The 21,785-nt window shown below is 44.9% G+C and overlaps 1 protein-coding gene across 2 annotated transcripts in view; it reads left to right on the forward strand.

Annotated features, from left to right (window-relative positions):
• The window catches only part of SCFD2 (sec1 family domain containing 2), a 306,757-nt gene that overhangs the window by 42,474 nt on the left and 242,498 nt on the right, over nucleotides 1-21,785 (forward strand). For both annotated transcript variants that reach the window (XM_039542584.1, XM_039542583.1), the window contains exon 3: nucleotides 10,210-10,337. In XM_039542584.1, the coding sequence (XP_039398518.1) occupies nucleotides 10,210-10,337 (128 nt within the window). The remainder of the gene's footprint in view (nucleotides 1-10,209; nucleotides 10,338-21,785) is intronic.

A 21,785-nucleotide genomic window follows, 5' to 3' on the forward strand; every position in this document is an offset into this window, starting at 1 on the left:
CACTGATACAGAGCGCTTGGGATTGCTTGGTAAGCTGGGTGCAAGCAAACTATGTGTTTCACTATAGCCAAATGTAAAGTCATACATCTAGGAACAAAGAACGTAGGACATACTTATAGGATAGGGGAATCTATCCTGGGAAGTAGTGATTCTGAAAAGGATGTAGGTGTTATGGTGTATAAACAGTGGAACATTCAGAAGGAGTAGGAAGATTACATTACCGCTGTGTTAGACACTAGGGCAACTGCTGCTGGAATATTGTGTTCAGTTCTGGTGTCCACACTTGAAGGATGTTGATAATTTGGAGAGGGTTGAGCGAAAAGCCACAAGGATGATTAAAGAATTGGAAAACATGCTGTAACGGGGCAGGCTCTACTTTCTGTTTAACAATTCTTTGAGCTTTATTTATATTACCTCCACCAAACCACAATCATTATCCCGTGCAGCAACTCTGTTTGCAGTTTTCTTTGGTCCACCTTTTCTTCAGGAAAGGAAAGAAAAAGATCTCACCTCCCTGAGATCTTACTTCCTCTGGACTCTACAACCTCCTCCCTTGCCCCCGCATTTTCTTCCAGTGCTTTTTAACTACCCTCTCAGGTAACGGATAATTAGCTCTGAAGTTCATCAGACTCCAATCCGATCTGGGGTACTAATTAATGCTGAAGTGATGAGAGTGCTCAGTCAGTTCCTGGCTCTCAGTACTCTGTCACATAGGCCTTATAGTGATAGACTCAAGGAGCTCAATCTATTTAGTTTATCAAAAAGAATCTTTAGGAGTGGCTTGATCACAATCTGTAAGTATCTGCATGGAGGACAGAAATTTGGTAATAGAGGGCTCTTCAATCTAGTTTACAAACGTATAAGATTCAATGGCTGGAAGAGGATGCTAGTCAAATTTAGGCTAGAAGTAAGGTGAAACTTTTTAACAATGGGAGTAATGAACCATTGAAACAATTTATCAAGGATTGTGATGGATTTACCAACAATGCAATTTTTTAAGTCAAGAATGGATGTTTTTCTATAAGATATACTGTAGTCCAAACAGGAATTAATGTAGGGAAGCCTTATGTCTATGTTATGCCGGAGAGCAAACCATAGTCACTAGATGATCACAATGGTTCTGTCTGGCCCTTCATAATCTAAGAACAGGGAAAAATGCTCTTTCAAAGAGGAGAGGAATTTAAAAAATATATATGTAAAATATGTAAGTTGACATGCAGGCCAATCCTTTCTAAGCAGGGGTAATCAGGATGAAGGAGAGTATGTTTCAGTACAATACCTTCTGTATGTGCCCCCTGTTTCCTTGTCTAATTACATATCAGCTTCTGAGTTCATGTTGCTACTTCAAATGTGAGGAGCCTTCAACTTAGAGGATAACAAGAGCATCCTCTGGCCTGAAGTATAAAAATTGTAGCTTAACTTCTGTTACAAACCACCCTGGATAGTGTCACATCCAAGAGTTTTCTGATTTAAACAAAACTTGTTTACATGTAAAATTATGCTGGATAGGTAATAAAAAATGTAGAATATAGAATGATGTTTTCCACTTCTCATGTCTATGAAATGTATGAAACCCTTTACGAAAAAAAGAGGAATCTGCAGTAACTTGGGTGTCAGTAAAAAAAAAAAAAAAAATCTTACTCTGCAAGGATCAAAAGGCATTGCTCTTACTGAGAAGTCTTGTTATATATGGCTTCTTTCTTAACCTTAATGATTAATGTGATGTTACATACTTGTGTGTACAACTTTTTACAAAGCACAAATGTGGAATTGTAGCACATCAGTGATAGCTGGTGGTTGTATTGGGGTATTAGATAGTGAGACCACATCGTAAAAATAAGAGACAAGCCTTAAAAATGTCTGTGTGATGAAATCCCTGACAAAACACTGATAGATGTCAGAGGGGGCTGAGATTTCAACCCTGAGTTCTATTCCTTGCTTTTGTCAGGCTCTCTTCTGGCCTTGGGCAAGTTGCTTAACATCTGTGCCTCCCATTTTCCTCTGCATAAAATATATGTTGTAATCGGCCAGGGCACAAACCAGCAAACCTAGCTGGCCAAATGTAGGGCGGGCGGGCAAATCTAGGGGCGGCAGGCTGGGCGGTGGTGCTGCGCGGTCATGAGGTCCGGAGCCGCGACGGGCGGCGGCCGCGCTGCAGGCTGCGGAGGCGGGAGGGGGCGCCCCCGGCGGCTGGACCTCCCGCTCGCGCGGCATGACTGCGCGCAGCAGGCCGCGCGCGGACCCCCCCGCCCGCCGCGCCGCGAGCCGGTCCGCTTTTCGCGCGGCTCCGGTGCTGCCTCATCTGCATGCCTGCGGGCAGGTCCGCGTCCGGGGCTCCTCCGACCTGCCTGCGGGGACCGAGGAAGGGCGGCGCAGCACACCGCGCTGCCTGGGGCAGCCTAATTTCTAGAGCCGCCCCTGGTTGTAATACATAAGGGTTGTTGTGAAAGTTAATATTTTTAAAGTGATTTAGGGTTCCTTGAATGTAAGGTTCTATGAGTGTAAAGAATTGTGTTAATTTTAAGAATACAGTATTAAAACTTCATGGTTATATTTTGTTTTGCTTTTGTAATAAAAAAAATAAAGGTAAAAATCCATTGTAGCCACAGGTAAGTACATTGTGAATATTGTGGTTCACAATAAATAATAGGAGATATACCAATCTCCTAGAACTGGAAGGGACCTTGAAAGGTCATTGATTCCAGCCCCCTGCCTTCACTAGCAGGACCAATTTTTGCCCCAGATCCCTAAGTGGCTCCCTCAAGGATTGAACTCACAACCCTGGGTTTAGCAGGCCAATGCTCAAACCACTGAGCTATCCCCCGCCTCTGATAATATATGCAGATATGTAAAGCAGCAGAAGACGTCAGGAAATAGGGAAAGAGGAGCTGGGGGACAGAACTTCATTTAAGTCAGTAGTTACAGAAGTGTAAAATCAGTGTCTGTGTGATCAGAATAAACTACCTGGGGTGAGATTTCAGGAACCAAAGGTGAAAAAGGAGGGGAAGAGCACTGTGGGAGGGAATAGGAAGACAGTGGACGGAGAGAGACTTTCTCTTCCAGTCTTTGCTTTGAATAATAGTGGCAAATAAGGTGATCCTATCTCTGTTTTTCATTTAGTTTGGGATTCTAAAATACAGTGTGGTAACTTTGTCCAAGTTACAAAGTGGACGGGCAACAAAGAGAGACTCTTCTTCATGTCGTTCTAATGTGTTTACTGTTGTACTCATTACATGTATACTCACTGGACAGATTATGGAGCTAATATTTTTTAAAATTGAAACGATTCCCTAGAGCTGCAATAGACGGTTGGGGGGCAGGGAGTTAGAGGAACCGCAGAAGAGTACATCTCAACATTTTTGTGTTACTCTTTAAATCAATCAGCCGCTAGCACTTGCTGCAATATGATGCACAATGCAAAACCAGGCTATTTTTCAACGGTTTTGGCTATTGAGACTCAGAGTTGTTCTCTGTTTAAATTATTTTAATAACTAGTTTGTCCTAACACTAGCACACTAGGTCACGGTAACAAAAAGTGATGTGACCTACTAAAAAAATATGTGAGTAATTGGTCTCGTGCCATGAATAAACAATACATATTAGCAGTTTCATTCTGAAAGATCAGGTATTGGTGACCCATGGGATATGTTTTGTTTTTTTCTCCCACCACTCACTCCATTTTTCTACTTTGCACTTCATTGAGTCATTCCCATGATTCACTACTTAACAACCTTCTTATAAATGAAAACAGGCTCACATTTTATCTTATGATTAGCATTTCCTGTTAGTTTCTAGCAAACTCCAGTTGACATTTATTGCATGCCATAACTATTTTAAATGCTTTATCCAGATTGAAGTAGCACTGGTGAAAGACAGGATTTACTCTTGGTGCCAGACTATTCACTGATAGAACATCCTTAATCGATAAAAGTCTAGTTTAAAATCTTGAGGAGCCTTTTGACACAGATTGGTAAAGCTGTGCATTCTAGGTGGAGTCCACTTTCCCAGGACGATACCAGTTTGCTGGTATATCTATGGATTTTACAGTTATAAGAGAACACTGTAAAAATGTAGTCTTTCATTTTATGCAAACTTATAGTTTTATGTATGACTGAAGGGATAGTGTTTTGAGAGAGGAGATTCTTTGGCTGGTCATATAATTTTTAAAAACTGGTACATTTTTGTTGTGTGCACATTTGCCTCTGCTAGCTTTCCTGGTTAACTGCTTCATTAGTTTTTCAGCCATAAAGCACAACATAACTGTTAATCAGGAAAGCAGCACAGCATACTCCAGTTTTCAATAGCAAACATTATAGTTGCTTTCGTGTGTGTGTGTGTGTGTGTGTGTGTGTGTGTGTGTGTGTGTGTGTGTGTGTGTGTGTGTGTGTGTCCCTAAAATTGTCTAATTACAAAGGCTCAGATCCTGAGAGTTTATTAGGCTCCTAACTTCTGTTGATTTCACTGGAAGTAAGGAACCTAAATACCTTTATGGATCTGGGCCAAAATCTCTCAAATCTGCTCAGTTTTGGCCCTGTCCCTCAAAGTTTTTACTACTGGATGCTGCTGTTCGTACTCTTTTGTTTTGTTCCCTGTTTGGATATCAGGTAATATTTTAATCTCTCTTTAAGGGGTGGAGAAAGAACACACTACTCACCCGTAGTAATTTGCCAATTTTACCGTAAATAACTAATTTACCGCAGTATTTGCTCTGTATAGGGAAATATAGGGTCTACTGCAAACACTTGGATTTCTTTCATTTAGCATCTCTACATATGTAAACTGAATTATCCTATTGGCTATCCAAAACATTGAGAGGTATTGGTTGAAACCAGGAGATTGGGTTGGCTAGCCCAGAGAACTGGACTGGAAAAGACTCTGCCTTCCTGGTGTTACTTTTCGTTTCACACATTTTGAGATCACTAACGATATCTCTTTGAGGTTTGACTGTTTCAACATGCACTGCATGAGAATGCACCTTAACATCATTTGGAAATGTTAAGTTCATGCCACATATATTTACCTACTTATTAAACAGTGGTTAACCCAAGAAGCATGTTACATTAGTGATCCAAAATCCACATCAGATCCAGGATAGCTTCCAAATGGAATTTAAGAAGTTGCTTTTGACATAGAAAGCCCTAAATGGTTGAAGCCCTGAAAGACAGCCCCTCACCATGTATAATATTATGGCAGCTGTGATCAGCAGAGGTGCCTGAGCTAATTGCTACTTGGTTAAAATGGAAGGGGCTGCTAGCTGAAGAGTTTTCTTTGCAGAAATCCTAGGGGCTGGAGATGAATTCCCCCTGCACCCTTGGTCTCATAGGCTTTGTCAACACAGCCGTGTAAGTCCAGGGTTAGTGGGACTTGAGTCAGCTGACCTGTGTCAGGGAACTCTGGGCTTGAGTGTCTACCATGCATTTTAACCCTAGGTTAAAAAGTTTCTAACGTGTGCTCGAACCTAGGGCTCTGGCGTCCACACTGCAGTGCACAGACCCAACTCAAAGTAAACATATCCCAAAGTGCCTCCCATCCCCCAACATCGGAGGGGCCCAGGAGCAAGGGACAGAGAGTGGAGTGGGACCAAGGAGCTGCTCTGTAGGTATGGGCAGTGGCTGGGGTGTTGGGAATCATCCCTCCCACAGCTGTATTGAGCTGGGAGCTCTGCTGCCTCCTTTCCTGCAGGGCAGCCACTTGGTCCCACCCTCTTTGGGCTGTGTGCACTGTGAGGACCAGGGCTGGCTCCAGGGGTTTTGCCGCCCCAAGCAGCGAAAAAACAAAACAAAACACAAAAAAACCTCAAGCCGTGATCGCAATCTGCGGCAATTCAGCGGGAGGTCCTTTGCTCCGAGCGGGAGTGAGGGACCCTCCGCCGAATAGCTGGACGTGCTGCCCCTCTCCGGAGTGGCCGCCCCAAGCACCTGTTTGCTAAGCTAGTGCCTGGAGCCAGCCCTGGTGAGGACAGTGAGTGGGAGCCAGCTCCAAAACTTCCCTGCAGTGAGGTACCAGGGCCGCTGCTGCAGGAGGCTGCAGGGAAGTTTTGGGGCTGGCTCCCACTCACTGGCCTGACAGTTCACGCAGCCCCAAGGAAGGCAGGCAGGTCCCAGGTGTAAGGGTCAGAGAGCAGAGTGGGAACCAAGCACCACCCTGCAGGGAGGGGGAGTGGCAGTGCTCCTGGCTCAGCACACCCAGGGGAGGGATGACCCCCCCCCCCCCGAACATCCCGACACCTGGAAGCCTCCTTCTCCTGTCATCTCTGTTCCCTGCTTGGGGCAAACTCCGCACAGCAGTGAGGAGGAACTGGAGCAGGAAGGGATAGTGTGCTCGGCCAGGCAGTAATGGTACTCGGACACTGGGCTGGCTGCCTGCAGTGCTGCTCCTTTGCTGCCAGGCATTCTGGGATACATTTGGAGGACTTTCAGGACCCAAGTCAAGCTGTGGCTGCTTGCATACAGGAAAGCAATAGAGCCTTGGACCTTTGGTCCCAGCTTATCATGGGCTGCAGGGTCCTGGGACCCTGGATGTGAGCTCTAGGTTAGCACATTTGTAGTGCGGTCCTAAGTGGGGTTTAGCTTGAGCCTGGGCTCAGACCCAGGCTTATACCCATAGTGTCCATGTGTGTTTACTATCAGGGCATGCTGCACGGCTTATCTGCTTACTCAGGCTTTTCAGGAACGGGGTGACGTGAGGAATTGGAGATTGCTGGTTGTGGAGTATTATTGATGAGGCATTTTGAATTGTTAACTGGATTATTTTTGAGAGCGTTGGCCTTGAGCAATCAAGTATTTGCATTATGGATTCTTATTTCTTTTTTTGTATTTTAAAATATTTGTATACAGAGACCTAGAGCTTGGGTATTTGTTTCTTGGTACATCTGCAGAAAGAAAAATAATATCTGTGGTATCTCTACTGTTGTTTACCCTTCTTGCTCTTTTTCTTCTCAAGTAACCAGAATTTTGTCTGGAAATACTCATTGTAATTTGTGAAAAGCTCCAGGCACATGGGAGTATGGCAAGCCCCAGTCAGCTCTAAGACTTCACCACACTTGTCTTTTTTTGCTGTTTTAGCACATTAAAACAACCCTCAGTCCCGCAACTTAAGCCAGCAAGAGTAAAGAAAACCCACTTGGTCAAAAGCTATGAGAAATAGCTGAAGAAGATAGAGCTTTGTTTTAGTACATCAGTCTGGCTCAGCTGTAAGTCTGGGTGTGGTTTTTTGTTTTTTAAAAAATCTGTTATTATCTAAGTAATAATATCTAGCTCTTATACAGCACTTTTCAGCAGTAGATCTCACTTTGGCGGTAGGTCCCAGGGCAGAAGGACCCCCCGGCACGGGTCTTCGGGGCACTTTGGCGGCGGGTCCCGGGGCGGAAGGGCCCCCCGCTGCCGAATTGCCGCTGAAGACCCGGAGCGGAAGAATCTCCGGGGGCCTGGGCACCGTGAGAGTTTTCCAGGCCCCCCAGAGCGAGTGAAGGACCGTGCTCCAGGGGCCCTGAAAAACTCTAGTGGGGGCTCCTGCGGGACCTGGGACAAATTGCCCCACTTGCCCTCCCCTCTGGGCGGCCCTGCTGCCAAGTCTCACAATTTTGTCAGGAGCACTGCTATATTTAGTGCTTTTCTTAAAGCCCCAGCTCCTGGAGGCATGTGTGTGAAAACCTCAGCTTTCATTTAAATAAAAAAGTAAGTTTCTAGCCTCATGGTTGTGGAGAAAAGCAGGAAAATGTGAACTCTGAAGTTTCAAAAACCAGAAGGCCAAAAAGACAGTCAAAATGTATTATTTTCTTTAAAAAAATCCATGATCTTAAGGCAATTTCCTGATATTTTTAGCCAGTTTCATGATATTTGCGAACTTGGGGTTCGTAATAGACAGTCTGACAGGGATTAGCTAAAGGAATAAAAACAAAGGAAGGGAGGTAAGCAGATGGGGGACAAAGAATGGAAGAGCATGGGAGAGGGTGCTCTAATGAAGAGACTGTGATATTATTGGAACAAATAGTCAATCAGCAGAGAGGAAAGAATGTTCAAAATAAAAATTGTGTAAAACCATCTGATGTTGTACACTCTAGATGGGCCCATAGATAACTGAGGCATAAGGGAGAAACAGACATGAGAAAAAGCAGTGGCAGGGAGTGGGGTGGGGGACAGTGGGAAAACATTCAGAGGAGGGGAGGGAGATAGATGAGAGCCAACCAGGGCTACTCCTCCCACCTCACCCTCCAAGCACCATTGTAAATGATCACTGCGGAAGATTCCCATCATGCTATGTGTCTGGGACCCAGTTACAGCACGGTTTCATTTGATGGTGTGATGGGGATACAGTTAAGTTCCAGACAAAGTCTTGAGCAAATCATGTCCAAGGCTTTACCATGGTTTGGGAAGTTGGTTAGGATCCCATGTATGCTGCAGAGTGTACAAGTGTTGTAACTAGAACAAGGGATAACTATGTAGTAACCTAACCCTCTGACACAGTTTAAAATGGTAGTGTAGACATGCCCTCTATGAGTGGTCTGAATAGGGTCAGTTAGTTACATTTTCGGATGATGATGATAACTAGAAAGGAATTTGAGCACTAACCCCAAACAATCCAATAATCATAACTGTAAAGTAACACAGCAGTGCATTAATTCAAGGAAGCTGCGTTGAAGCATACAGTTACTCTTGGAACCTCTGCTTTGTCTTGAATTCTAGTCCTTGTATCAAAAAGTACTCCATTTTGTGTTACAAGAGCTCAAAGTCTGGTGCTGGGCTGGCCATCATGACAGTGCACTCAGAACACCCTTGCGAGTGGAGTGACTTGTATTGCTTGTGGCTGCATCACAAGTGGGCTGGGTGATCTCTGGAAGGAGCTGTCCCCCAGCCCTCATTGGCCTGAAAGAGATGTAATAAGTGTCCTAGAAATTAGAAATGAAGAGACCCTTTAGGTCATTTAGTCAGTTCCTCTGCTGATGCAGGATTGTGCTGTACAGGATATTTTTTTAGTGCTTTATCAAGGCTAATTTTTAAATGTCTCAAGTGATGGGTCTCCTGCCATTTCCCTAGGGAGACTATTCCCCAATTTACTCCAATTTTTCTCTGCTATTTAGCTTGGATTGTCTTTCTCAGAGCACGTTAATGGGATAAAATATACACTCCCTCTCCCGCAACCTGGTTAGCTGAGGGAGGTGTTTAATTTCCTTCCCATCCTCCACTTCTCCCCATGCCCCCTGCCAAATCCAAATAGAGGTTATGGGGTTCTTGGGCTACTAATAGAGGGGCTTGGAAAGCATTCTCATCTGCACTGGAGGATGATATAAAACATAACCAGACTGTATCAGTGGAGAGAGCACAACACAGGTATCAACTCAATTATGAGTATTTCATAAAACAAAACTATTATTTCTGGCGTACAGTAAACTTGTGGTAAGGGTCTCTAGAGGAAGTTTAGGAGGAAAAAATCTCCTGAGAGAAAACAGAAAGAAGCTATTTAAAAAAAAACAAACAAGGAAAAAAACCAACCCAGTGAATCAAATGTGCGTGGACTTAGCTTAAGGCAAGTTTGTTCCAGAGAAAACACTGAAGCCATTCATTATATAAAATGCAGTATCTGGGATGAGAGAGAATACTGATGAGGAAATGAATGCAGATGAGCCAAATAAAATACTAAGTGTCTTTTATAAAAAACTAACTGTAAATAATTTTAATTTTCTATAGATACCAAAAACATAAGGACTGTTAAGCTTTATTGCATATTGTTCATTTCTTATATGTAAGTATGAGGACAATAAACAAAGCCCCGAGATACGGTGCCCATTGTATCAAATCAGCACACCAGCTTCCAAATTTTAAGAATGTTTGCACCAAGATCCAGACCCAAACGTTGGAGTTGGAGCCTATCTGTACTTCAGTTGCAGTATTTGAAAAACCTCAGAGCATTGTTGATATTTCCGAAGTGAACAATAGTGGTTACATCTGGGCTGTCTTGTTTATTTTAGCTTATGTTAATATCTGTGAAAATGTGGATGTGTGACTTGTAATGCAAGTTTGTAACAAGCTAATATGAGCTTTTAATATAGAATCACAGTAACCATTTTTAAAAGTTAATCTTTAGTTTATCTACTGTCCACCTCGTAGAAGTTACTGTGTATGAACACACATTTTAAAATGTAAATGTTGCCTTAAACTTGTTTCATTATGCAACAGATGTTTAGTGTAACCCTCTTGTTTTTTTTTACAGTGATCCAGCTGCCAAAGCACTCTGGGAGTCCTTAATGAATCTCAGACAAAAGGAAGCTGTGATGGAAGTTAGGAGACACCTAGTGGAGGCTGCAAGCAGAGAAAACTTGCCCATTAAGATGAGCATGGGTAAGCATTATAATATACCCTTCACCAGGTGGCTATAATGTGGAATATTTCAGCATCCATACTCCCTTCAGTCCCAACATTTAAAGCAGTGGTGCCCAAACTTTTCCTCTCTTGCCCCGCCTTAACAGTAATGGCATGTGTCCATGCCCCCCCGGGTGTGGAACCAGCAGCCCGGGGGCCTGGAGTTGTGGCCTGGGAACCAGAGCCTGGCAGCCTAGAGCCAGGAGTGGAGTGGTGGCTGCAGCTGTGGCCAGGGGCTGGAGCTGGGGGTGGGGCCAGAGCGGAGTTGGGGGCAGAGCAAGGTTGGGTGGTGCTCCTTCCCTGCCCCCCTGCATGGGCTGGCCTGTGACCCGCTCTGCCCTCCCAGACGTTTCTCCACCCCCCCTCCACCCCCAGGGGGGCACGTCCCGTGGTTTGGAGACCACTGATTTAAAGCATTTACATTATTCTTTAAATTCTTATCCCATCATAGTCAGTTGGCCTCTGGTGAACCTTGAGGCTGTGCTTAAGCATGATGCAGTTGTGTTTTTGGAGCTTGGAAGTTTAAATAAAAGATTCAAAAGCCTATAAAGTGGGAGAGTTACGTGGAGGATGATAAATACACTGATGCAAGTGCTTAGTGTTACTTCTTGCCTTTGTACTATGAAGTATGACAGTTTGGGGCATGTTTACAGAGAGTAGTCTGCTGAGCTTCTGTTCTCGACAAGCAGACAGTCTAGCTAGTATCGGAGCTGTTGTAATCTGTGCTGATCTCTCTTTTTTTTTTTTTCTAACTGAATTTTTTGTGAAGCCAGGCCACCTCAGAAAAAGCTGAAAACAATATTTAATACGTTTTTAGAGTCAGAGTCTTTAGAAATATGCTAGCTGTGGGACATAAAGGTTTTACAGCTTTTTTTAGTACGTTATTCTAATTGGACAAAAACAAAACAAAACAAAAATAGATTGAAATGCAAGAAGTTAATGGTAGGCTTACATATTTAAACAAGTCATGAAATAGAAAAATAAAGGAAGATTCTTGTGATAGTATTAACTCACTCATCTTACCTATTGTATATTCTTTATGCACCTGATATACTTAAAGTATAGATTAATAGATTAGTAATCAGAAATACTACATTTATGTTGAGAGGCAATGTTAATATGCAAATATTAAATTTTTCATATGTAATTTATGTTTAAATTACAGCTTTTTACATTTTACTAACATACTTAGTTGTGTTTGTTTCTTGTTTGTTTTTGTTCTAAAGAAAAGAAAATGAGATTAGGGAAAAATAGAACAGGTGAAGACAGCAGATGGAGGAGACTGACAAAGTCCTTTTCCAGTTCTTGGAGAGGTTGAGGAGCAACTAGAGATTCTTTACACACAGCCCATTCATTCTGAACACATGGACATATTTTTTGGGATGTTAAAGAAAACCTTCATGTCTTGAGGACTTCCTTAAAGATCCTGAAGATATGTAGGAGAAGCACCATTGGTAGCCATCTGTCCTCTCTGTGGGAAGGGGGGAGTGAAGGGGAGGAAGAGCACTGGAATCTCCACCCTATCTCCCGTGGGCCTAGATGGGAAGGGGTTGGAACATAGGTGAGGAGTTGGGGGGAACAGCTCCATTGCAGAGGATGAGAGAAGATATTATCAGATCCTAGATCAAGGAGGTGAAGAGCTATGACAGTCCCAAAATCTTCCCTGAGACTGGAGGGAAAGCGTGGAATGAATGAAATATCTCAGGGTGTCTCATCAATACATTAGACACTAGTGAGACTATAAAGTATTAGACCTGTGTCTTTGCATGGCTCCATGCTGTTGCTGGGAGTTTCAGTTATATAATAGGACTATCCTGTTGTGTGTACCTGGCAGACACACTTTTTTCAAATGTCTGATCACTTCATTGTTTATATTAATATTTTCCAAAATGTTTATACTGGACAGTGTCTAAGGATGGATGTGATTTTTTTTTCTTTTGATCTGACTAGAAGTTAAAACATTCCTGAACAACTTTTTAGTTTAAAAATGTGTGCTTTGCTCTTCAGTGAACTTAATGTATTTTGATCAGTGTGCTAATCAGAGATGGAAAAAACAGATCTTTTTCAATAGAAGTTGTTGGATGAGGCATAATAAACCATTGATGTGTTTTTTTTTCTAATGTACCTTTTTCAGGACCATGACACAGCTCTGCTCCAGCCAGATTTCCTGCTCCAGGACATCCTGGCATGCACAGTGCTGTTAACACAAGTAGCTGCAAATGAAGCAGCAAACCTGTTTACAAGGAAAATACGTAGAATTTTTTTCCCAGTGTTCAGTGTTTTGTTTTTAAAAAGCAAAATTCATATTGTTTTTTACTCTGTTTATGTAAATCAAGAATAGAAAACACTGAATAGGGAATAAAAACTGACTTGCTTTACCCCTTAAACAGAGTTACTGTTCTGTCAGTGTTGGTGATACCAACAGTACACTGCAGTCTGGGATATTTTGAGAGTGGGAAGATGGCAAGTGTGATAGAGCTGTTGTCACAAATCTACCTAGAAGAAAAAGGGTACAGTAAATTGGGAATATTTGCTTAAATAACCTTGAATGATGTGTGTGGGAGCATCCCCCAGGATGACTTGTTCATTTTGGTGTGATAGAAAGTATAAATTTTTATAACAGATTTAATTTTTTCTTTTAAAAATGGTTTCTCTCACTTTTGAGACTTCATGATCCATTAGCCATCTTTGCTGCTTTGTATTGCTAATAAACCAATAACCCTGCCTCCATCCTGTGCGCCCTTCTCCATTCCCATGGTTTCAAATTAAGAGTCCAGTGCTGTAGACTCTTACTCACATGAGCAGAAACTTCAGTGAGACTACTGGCAAGGAGAAGCATTTGCTGGGATTTAGGCCAAAGTAGTGTCACAACAACTTTTCCTCCTTAAGGGTTGGTGTTAAAAGTGATTTCTGTTGAGTCCATAGTATGTATTTGCTTTTATTGTTTGGGGTTTTGTTTTTTTGTTTTGGCAGTGGAGGAGCGTGAAATGCTACTTGTGCTTGAAATACTGTTTGAAGCACAGATATAAATTACTACTATTTGTACATCTCTCATTTATTTTTTAAACTGTGGATTCATCAACTCATAACTAGAAGAGCAACAAAGAAAAGCTTTGGGACAGTCTTGCAAATAGAAAAAGGGAGAAATAAGAAGCAAAAGCTAAAAGTGTGTGTGTGTGTGTTTTTCTAGAAACCATATCTTCTCATTGGCTAATAAATGCAGGAAGCTGCTCCTAATGTCAGGAACTAAATTGTTCAATGATGCATAATTGTTGAATGAACTTTTAAAACTGTACTGTGTCTTTTGAGTGTGCAGTGCCAAATCTATCATGCTACGGAATAGTTAAAGCCCCTTAGGGCAGCGAGAAATTAAGTAGCATGTTGCCTATCAGTTGATTCCTTTGTCTGGGACAAAACAATTCTAGGTACTCTTTTCTGCCAGATGCCTTTATTTAGTCGAAAGGCCACCTGCTTCCAATAAGATCGAGATATGGGGCAGTGAGGCTGGAGAGAAGATGGAGGTGCTTTGAGTCTCCATACTCTCTGCCAAGGTTAACTTTGCACTGTCATAGTTCGGGCTCTGCAGATATTGGTATATTTCAGTGGATAGTGAACTGTCTTCTGCTGCTTAGGAGTAGCACCTCAGTCTCTCCAATATTTAGAGAGGATGTTTTGAGGACTTTTAGGCCCTTCCTCATATTAAATATCATAGGCATCATTTTCCAACATGAAGAAAATCTCTAACACTTTTACTAAAGTCAGCTGTCACAAGGTAAAAACTGTTTTTATGCTTGACACAAGACGTGAAATGCATTTGGAAGCAAAGCTTTCAATTCCAGTTGGTATTTCTGAGACCCCCTGTTGTAGGCAGCTGGCTGAAAAACTGTATCAAGTTTGACACTGGCAGCATGGGGGTCCTGTCTCAGAGATTATAAACCATATTCTATCTTCCTTTAATATGTGTAGAGAAAGTAAAAAACCTTCTGTTTCTTTCAGTGTACTAAAATATCCTTAACCACTCACTGCAATGAATCAAATCACTCTCCTGCCTTCCTCAGTGTGTGTGCATGTTTGTGTGGTGTAGGGTGACCAGATGAGAGACGTGAAATATCGGAGCGTGGAGGCGGGGTGCCAGCGGAGCAACAAAAAAACCCCAAAAAACACAAGAGTCGGCAGCGGAGGAAAAAACAAAAACAAAAGCGCCCCCCCCAAAAAAAAACCTACCCCCCCCCAAGAGCATAGGAAAAATTGGTGGGGGCTGAGCACCTGCCAGTAGCCCCACACCACACCCCGCCCCGCCCCCCCCCCCCGCACCAGTTCACCTTCGCTCTGCCTCCACCTCCCCTGAGCTGGCTGCCACGTCCTCCTTCTCCCCCCTCCTTCCAGTGCTTGCGCTGCCATACAGCTGATTAGTGCAAGCCTCGGAGGGAGGGGTAAGGAGGAGGAATGCGGCGTGCTTGGGAAAGAGGCGGAGCCAGGGCGGGAATTTGGGGAGGGATCCAATAGGGCCGTGAGGGGCAGGGGCTGGGGACTGGGGCCAGGGTGGGGATTTGGGGATGGATCCAATGGGGGAAGGAGGGGTGGAGTCGGGGCAGGGCCAGGGTGGAATTGCGGCAGGGGGGCGCGAGCCCCCTCCGCCTGTGCGCCAGAGGGCAAAATATCGGGATAATTTGCGTTCGGTCGGGATACAGGACAAACAAGTAAATATCGGGACAGTCCCAATAAAATCAGGACATGGTCACCCTAGTGTGGTGAATGTTTTTTCCTGATAGGCAAATACTAAGGACCAGCTTTTTCCTTTCTTTGATTGGTCTGATGTAATGGGAGCAGAGCACCTGTCATATGAGCACAGTTTATTCAGTGTGATACCCCTGTGTCCTGCAGAGTGCTCAGCACCTCTGCAGGATGTTGAAAAATGCATCAGCTCTCCCACCCTGGGGTGGGAGGAGAGTGCGAGAGCTTATGAAACCAGCTGTGGAAGAAAAGTTGTCATTGTAACTGTTCTGCCTATACCTGCTGGCAGCTCCATTCCCTCCACTCTTCAAGCTTCAAGGATGAACAGAGGGAGAGAATTCTGCAAAGCTGCCAGGAGAGATAACGAGGGAACAGGTGCTCCTTGCTCTTCCAGCAGCCAAGAGGGGGTTGTGAGCAAGACAGAAGTCTGATCTCACCACTTGGGCACTGTCTTTGAACCTCACTGGTGCTGGGATCTGTTTCCGTGGTCAGCCTTCACTAGTATGCAACTTCGAGTTTCATTTTAATATTTAAACCCAAATAAAGTTTTAAGCATTAACACAATGAATGGTAAACATGAAGATTGGTTAGGAGAATCCCAGGAAGCAGCAGCACCGTTTGAAGGCTATATACAAATCACCAATAAATGTGGAATTGTATTCATGCCTTATTAACCACTAAATATCTTCCTATTAGCTGTCAGGTAAACCCCTTCTTGCTAACCTTTCTGTATTGAACACCTACTGCATATCAATTCCCTGACATTGGGGCGCCTTGGGCATTGGTGGGCCTCAGTTTCTGCTGTTCTCTGTCTGTGGCACACAGAAGTCTAATCTGTGGGCTGTAATACTTTGGTCTAATTTCAGTTGTTTGGTTTACTGTGCAAGTGCTAGGTGGTGGTGTCTGGTTATATACAGGAGGTCAGACTAGATGATCTGGTGGTCCCTTCTGGCCTTAAATTCTGTGACTCTAAGGCCTTGGCTACACTTGACAGTTGCAGCGCTGGTGGTGGCTTTACAGCGCTGTAACTCACTCACCGTCCACACTGGCAAGGCACATACAGCGCTGTATCTCCCTGGCAACAGCGCTACTTGTACTCCACTTCCACAAGAGGAATAAAGACTATAGTGCTGCTGATGCAGCACTGCCCCGCCAGTGTGGCCACCAAAAGCACTGTTATTGGCACCCAGAGGTATTCAGAGGTATCCCAGAATGCCTGTTCAGCCACTTTGCTCATCAGTTCGAACTCTACTGCCCTAGCCTCAGGTGACCAACCATCAGACCCGCCCTTCAAATTCCCCGGGAATTTTAAAAATCCCCTTCCTGTTTGCTCAGCCAGGTGTGGAGTGCAATCAGTGAATCTTTCCAGGTGACTATGCCTCCATGCGCCAGACGAGCCCCAGCATGGAGCAATGGCGAGTTGCTGGACCTCATCAGTGTTTGGGGGGAGGAAGCTGTGCAGTCCCAGTTGCGCTCCAGCCGTAGGAATTACGATACCTTTGGGCAGATATGAAGGGCCATGATGGAAAGGGGCCATGACCGGGACGCGCTGCAGTGCAGGGTTAAAGTGAAGGAGCTGCGGAGTGCCTATTGCAAAGCCTGCAAGGGAAACTGCCGCTCCGGCGCTGCCCCCACGACCTGCTGTTTCTACAAAGAGCTGGACGCGATACTTGGGGGTGACCCCACCTCCACTCCGAGGACCACCATGGACACTTCAGAGCGGAGGAAGGAGGAGGAGGAAAGTGAGAGTGAGGGTACTGGGGTGGAGGGAGACACCCCGGAGTCCCTGGAGGCATGCAGCCAGGAGCTCTTCTCAAGCCAGGAGGAAGGTAGCCAGTCGCAGCAGCCGGTACTTGGTGGAGGGCAAACAGAGGAGCAGGTTCCTGGTAAGCAGCTTTTATTTTCAGGATGGAAATTTTTCAGGAGAGGAGGGAGGGTTAAGGCTGCATGCATGCATGCCTAGATGTGGAATAGCGCATTGATGTGGTCTATCACGTCACGGTAATCGGCCTCGGTAATCTCTTCAAAAGTCTCATCCAGAGCGTGGGCAATGCACTTGCGCAGGTTTATTGGGAGAGCCACTGTGGTCCTTGACCCAGTCAGGCTAATGCGTCCGCACCACTGTGCCGCGAGGGGTGGGGGGACCATTGCTGCACACAGGCAAGCTGCACAGGGGCCAGGGCGGAATCCTCATTGCAGTAGAAGACCTTCCCTTGCTTCCCAGGTGACCCTCACCAGCGAGATATCTTCCAGGATAAACTCCTATGGAAAATGTTGGGATAGTGTTTAGTGTAGGTGCCCCCTGCAGCTGTTGGCTCTCCCCAACGCACAGAAACCCAGAGGACAGTACAGCCCTGAAACAGTCAGTCCCCCTTGCTCACCATTTCGGGGCTCCCGTGGGTTATGTGCACTCTCTTTGGGATGGGCAAATTATGCTATTGTGAAGACTGTATGTGCCCTCCTTAAGTGCAGGGGAATTACTCTGTCTGGTATAAACAATGCTGCCTCTGTTAAGTGTTGCATTTTGCCTTTACAGATGCAACCTTGAGATTTCGGCTGTCCATGTTATCACCGGCTGAGAGACTGCAAAACCTCCGGAAGAGACCGCGAAAAAGCAAAGACGACATGCTGCACGAAGTGATGCATCAATCTCTCACAGAGAATCAAAAAGCGCAGGAGTGGAGGGAGAGGGAAAGCAGGATCCGCAAGGAAAACGCAGTGCACAGGAAGCAAAGCACGGAGCAGCTGATAAGCATCCTGGAGCGCCAAGCGGACTCTATCCAGGCGCTCGTAGCCATGCAGGCGGAGCACTACCGCCCCCGTGACCCCCTGCACCCCTTGTCCCAAAGCTCTTTCCCTTGTGCCCCCATGTCAGCTCCAACCCCCCTTCCCCAACATCCGGGTTCTTACCACCACCAGCTGCCTCCAACACCTGTATGTTCACCAACCAGCCCTGAGAACTATGACCCTTACCCTCTGCACTCAACCCCCATCACCATGCAGTATAGCCATCCTGAAGTGCAGCACTCATTGCACAGCACTCCAGACAGGACATACGCAAATCTGTGATTGTATAGTTCCCCACCCCACCCCCTTGCCCTTTCAGATTCCCAAAAAGTTGTGTTTCTTTCAATAAAGTAATTTTCTTTTCAATAAATGAATTTTTGGCTTTGAAAACAGTCTTTATTATTGCAGAAAGTTAAAGATACCTTAGCCCAGGAAAGAAACAGGCACTGCAAATCAGCTTAGCAAACACAGATTCCTACTAACATTGTAACCACTGCGCTTCACTCCCGTGCAGGGCACCAAACCTTATTGTTGGTTTTCAGCCTCAAATTCCACCCTCAGGGCATCCCTAATCCTTGTAGCCCTGTTCTGGGCCTCTCTAGTAGCCCTGCTCTCTGGCTGTGCAAATTCAGCCTCCAGGCGTTGAACCTCAGAGGTCCATGCCTGACTGAATCTTCCACCCTTCCCTTCACAAATATTATGGAGGGTACAGCACGCGGCTATAACCGTGGGGATGCTGTTTTCGCCCAAGTCCAGCTTCCCATACAGAGATCACCAGCGGCCCTTTAAATGGCCAAAAGCACACTCCACAGTCATTCAGCACTGGCTCAGTCTTTAGTTGAACTGTTCCTTCCTGCTGTCAAGGCTCCCTGTGTACGGTTTCATGAGCCACGGCATTAACGGGTAAGCGGGGTCTCCAAGGATCACAGTGGACATTTCAACGTCCCCTACTGTGATCTTCAGCTCTGGGAAAAAAGTCCTGGCCTGCAGCTTCCTGAACAGGCCAGTGTTCCGAAAGATGCGTGCATCATGCATCTTCCGGGCCAGCCTGCGTTAATGTCAATGAAACGCCCACGGTGATCCACAAGCGCCTGGAGAACCATAGAGAAATACCCCTTCCGATTAATGTACTCGGATGCTAGGTGGGGTAGTGCCAAAATAGGAATATGTGTCTCATCTATCGCCCCTCCACAGTTAGGGAAACCCATTTGTGCAAAGCCATCCACAATGTCCTTCATGTTCCCCAGAGTCATGGTTCTTCTTAGCAGGATGCGATTAATGGCCCTTCAAACTTGCATCAACACGATTCCAACGGTCGACTTTCCCACTCCAAACTGGTTCGCAACTGATCGGTAGCTGTCTGGAGTTGCCAGCTTCCAGATTGCAATAGCCACCCGCTTCTCCACCGGCAGGGCAGCTCTCAGTCTCGTGTCCTTGTGCCACAGGGTGAGGACGAGCTCCTCATACAGTCCCATGAAAGTGGCTTTTCTCATCCGAAAGTTCTGCAGCCACTGCTCGTCATCCCAGACTTGCATGATAATGTGATCCCACCATTCAGTGCTTGTTTACTGAGCCCAAAAAGCGGCGTTCCACAGTGCTGAGCATGTCCATGAATGCCACAAGCAATTTCGTGTCATACGTGTTACGCGACTCGCTATCATTGTCAGACTCCTCACTGTCACTTTGGATCTTAAGTAATAGCTCAACTGCCAAACGTGATGTGCTGGCGAGACTCGTCAGCATACTCCTCAGCAGTTTGGGCTCCATTTCCTGCAGACCGAAATGGAACACAGAATCGCGCTGCACTGAAACCGTGCAAAGATGGCGCCAAATGTGGACGGAAACACAGGGATTGCTGGGATGTGAAGCGATGCATCACGGGGCGTTGGGACAGGAACCAGAATGACCTGCACCCTCCGCCCCCTTCCCACAACCCACGGCACCAGAATGGGAAGAGGTGCTCTGTGGGATAGCTGCCCATAATGCACCACTCCCAACACCGCTGCAAATGCTGCAAATGTGGCCACGACAGTGCGCTGGTAGCTGTCAGTGTGGCCACACTGCAGCGCTTTCCCTACACAGCTGTACGAAGACAGGTTTAACTCCCAGCACTGTACAGCTGCAAGTGTAGCCATACCCTAAGTATTGGAGAACTTTGGAAACTACTTTTCAGTTGCAGACATAGGGCCTCTGTGCTGCCAGTGTCCCAAATGACGTCATATTTCAGCAAAATGTTCACCAGCTGCAGGAGACTCGTTACTGTCCCTTTAAGCTTTCATTTAAAAATTCGTGTTGACTTTTGCCTTCTGAACTCTCAAGACTGGACTGAGCAAAATGGCTGGTGCCTTCTTATTAAGGGCTTGACTAGGGTTCCATTACAAATCCCTAATTGTAGGGAATTATGACTCACTTGTACAAACTGCCCCCAGGCTTCAGCTGAGTGAATTACAGTGGTTTGTTAGTTGAAAGGAGTGAAGGGTAGGTTAAATCCCCCCTCTGAACTCATCCATTTTAACAGGATTTTAGTCTGTAGGGGACTAATGCTTTAGAGAAGTGGTGGGAAACAACTTTTGAGGACATAATGCTGAGCTGAGTAGGCAAGGTGTGGAGTGTTGCTCTAAGGTTCTTTTTGGCTGTGTAAAACTATTGCTGGCACAACTATCATCAGATTTGATGAGAGAGCTTCTGGAACAGCCAGAGGCTGTTGTGAGAGGCCTGGATGTCAAAGAAAGTGCAGCAGAATGGAGAGAGCAGCACTGGCAGAACTTTCTGGGAGCTCAGAAATAAATACAATTCCAAGGTGGCAAGATCTCCCTGATGTCTACTAAGGAGGAATTTTGCTGAGAGTGTGCTGGTTTTCCCTCTGAATTCTCCAGTCAGCTAGTGCTGTGGTTTCCAGGTGAGGATGAGAGTTCTGTGGAGTGTGTACCATTTTCAGATGATTTTTTCCCCCCCAAAGACGTCAAAAGGAAAATTGGCCTCTTTAAGCTGCTAGTAACAGCAACGTGGTCAAAGACACAGATGTGATGCCATAATTTTACAATCTCAGTGTGAGATTCCTGTCCAGCTGACTTGCTAGAAAACACTTCAGAAATGTTTATCAAACATACTGATGCTTCAAAGTAGCATCTGGATGAACTTCAGATAATTTTGTTAAAGGAAAACTTGAGGGCCTGGGGAACCATCTCACAGAACTAGACAAAGAACTAGACTAAACCTGAAGGCCTACTAGAGGCTAAAATATGAGTTGGCCTCCCTTCTCCATAGGGGAGCCAAATGTGTTTTTTAGGAATTGCTAGATTAGGGAAAAGGGATTTCCTTTTATCCACATGACTTTGCGTCTCAATTAAGAGCATATTTGAATTCCTAAGACTCAGATCTGAGATGAGACTTGAAGGAGGCAGACTAAATTCTAGGTACTATTTTACATTGGGAGCCTTGTATTATTTTTGAATCTTTATGCTATATTTGGATTATTTATCAATGGTTTTAGAGAGAGAAGATGGGTGAGGTAATATCTAATATTGGGCAACTTCTGTTGGTGAGAGAGCCAAGTTTTCGAACTTACACAACAATGTTTTGCCATTTAATACTAAAATTTAATCTTAAATTATTTTACAATCCATATGCAAAAATAGTTATTTGGTTTTTGAAGATTTAATTTGCTGTGGTGTTCAGTAATAGTTTTTTTACCATTTGTATTTCTTGTTGTGAATTACTTGTTCATTGTGCATACTATTTATTGCAATACACTCAAAACACTTGAGAGTGTTTCAAAGTGTGGAACCAAAGCCATGGGGTCAAGATTGTTGTTGTGGCAATAGATCAGAGGACTGTGGGAGTTGCTCTTTCCTTTTGATTGGGTGTATTTCCCAGAGCAGCCCTAGCTAGTCTGTAAAGTCCAGG

The sequence above is a fragment of the Mauremys reevesii genome, linkage group 5 (assembly GCF_016161935.1).
Source record: "Mauremys reevesii isolate NIE-2019 linkage group 5, ASM1616193v1, whole genome shotgun sequence".
NCBI lineage: Eukaryota > Metazoa > Chordata > Testudines > Geoemydidae > Mauremys > Mauremys reevesii.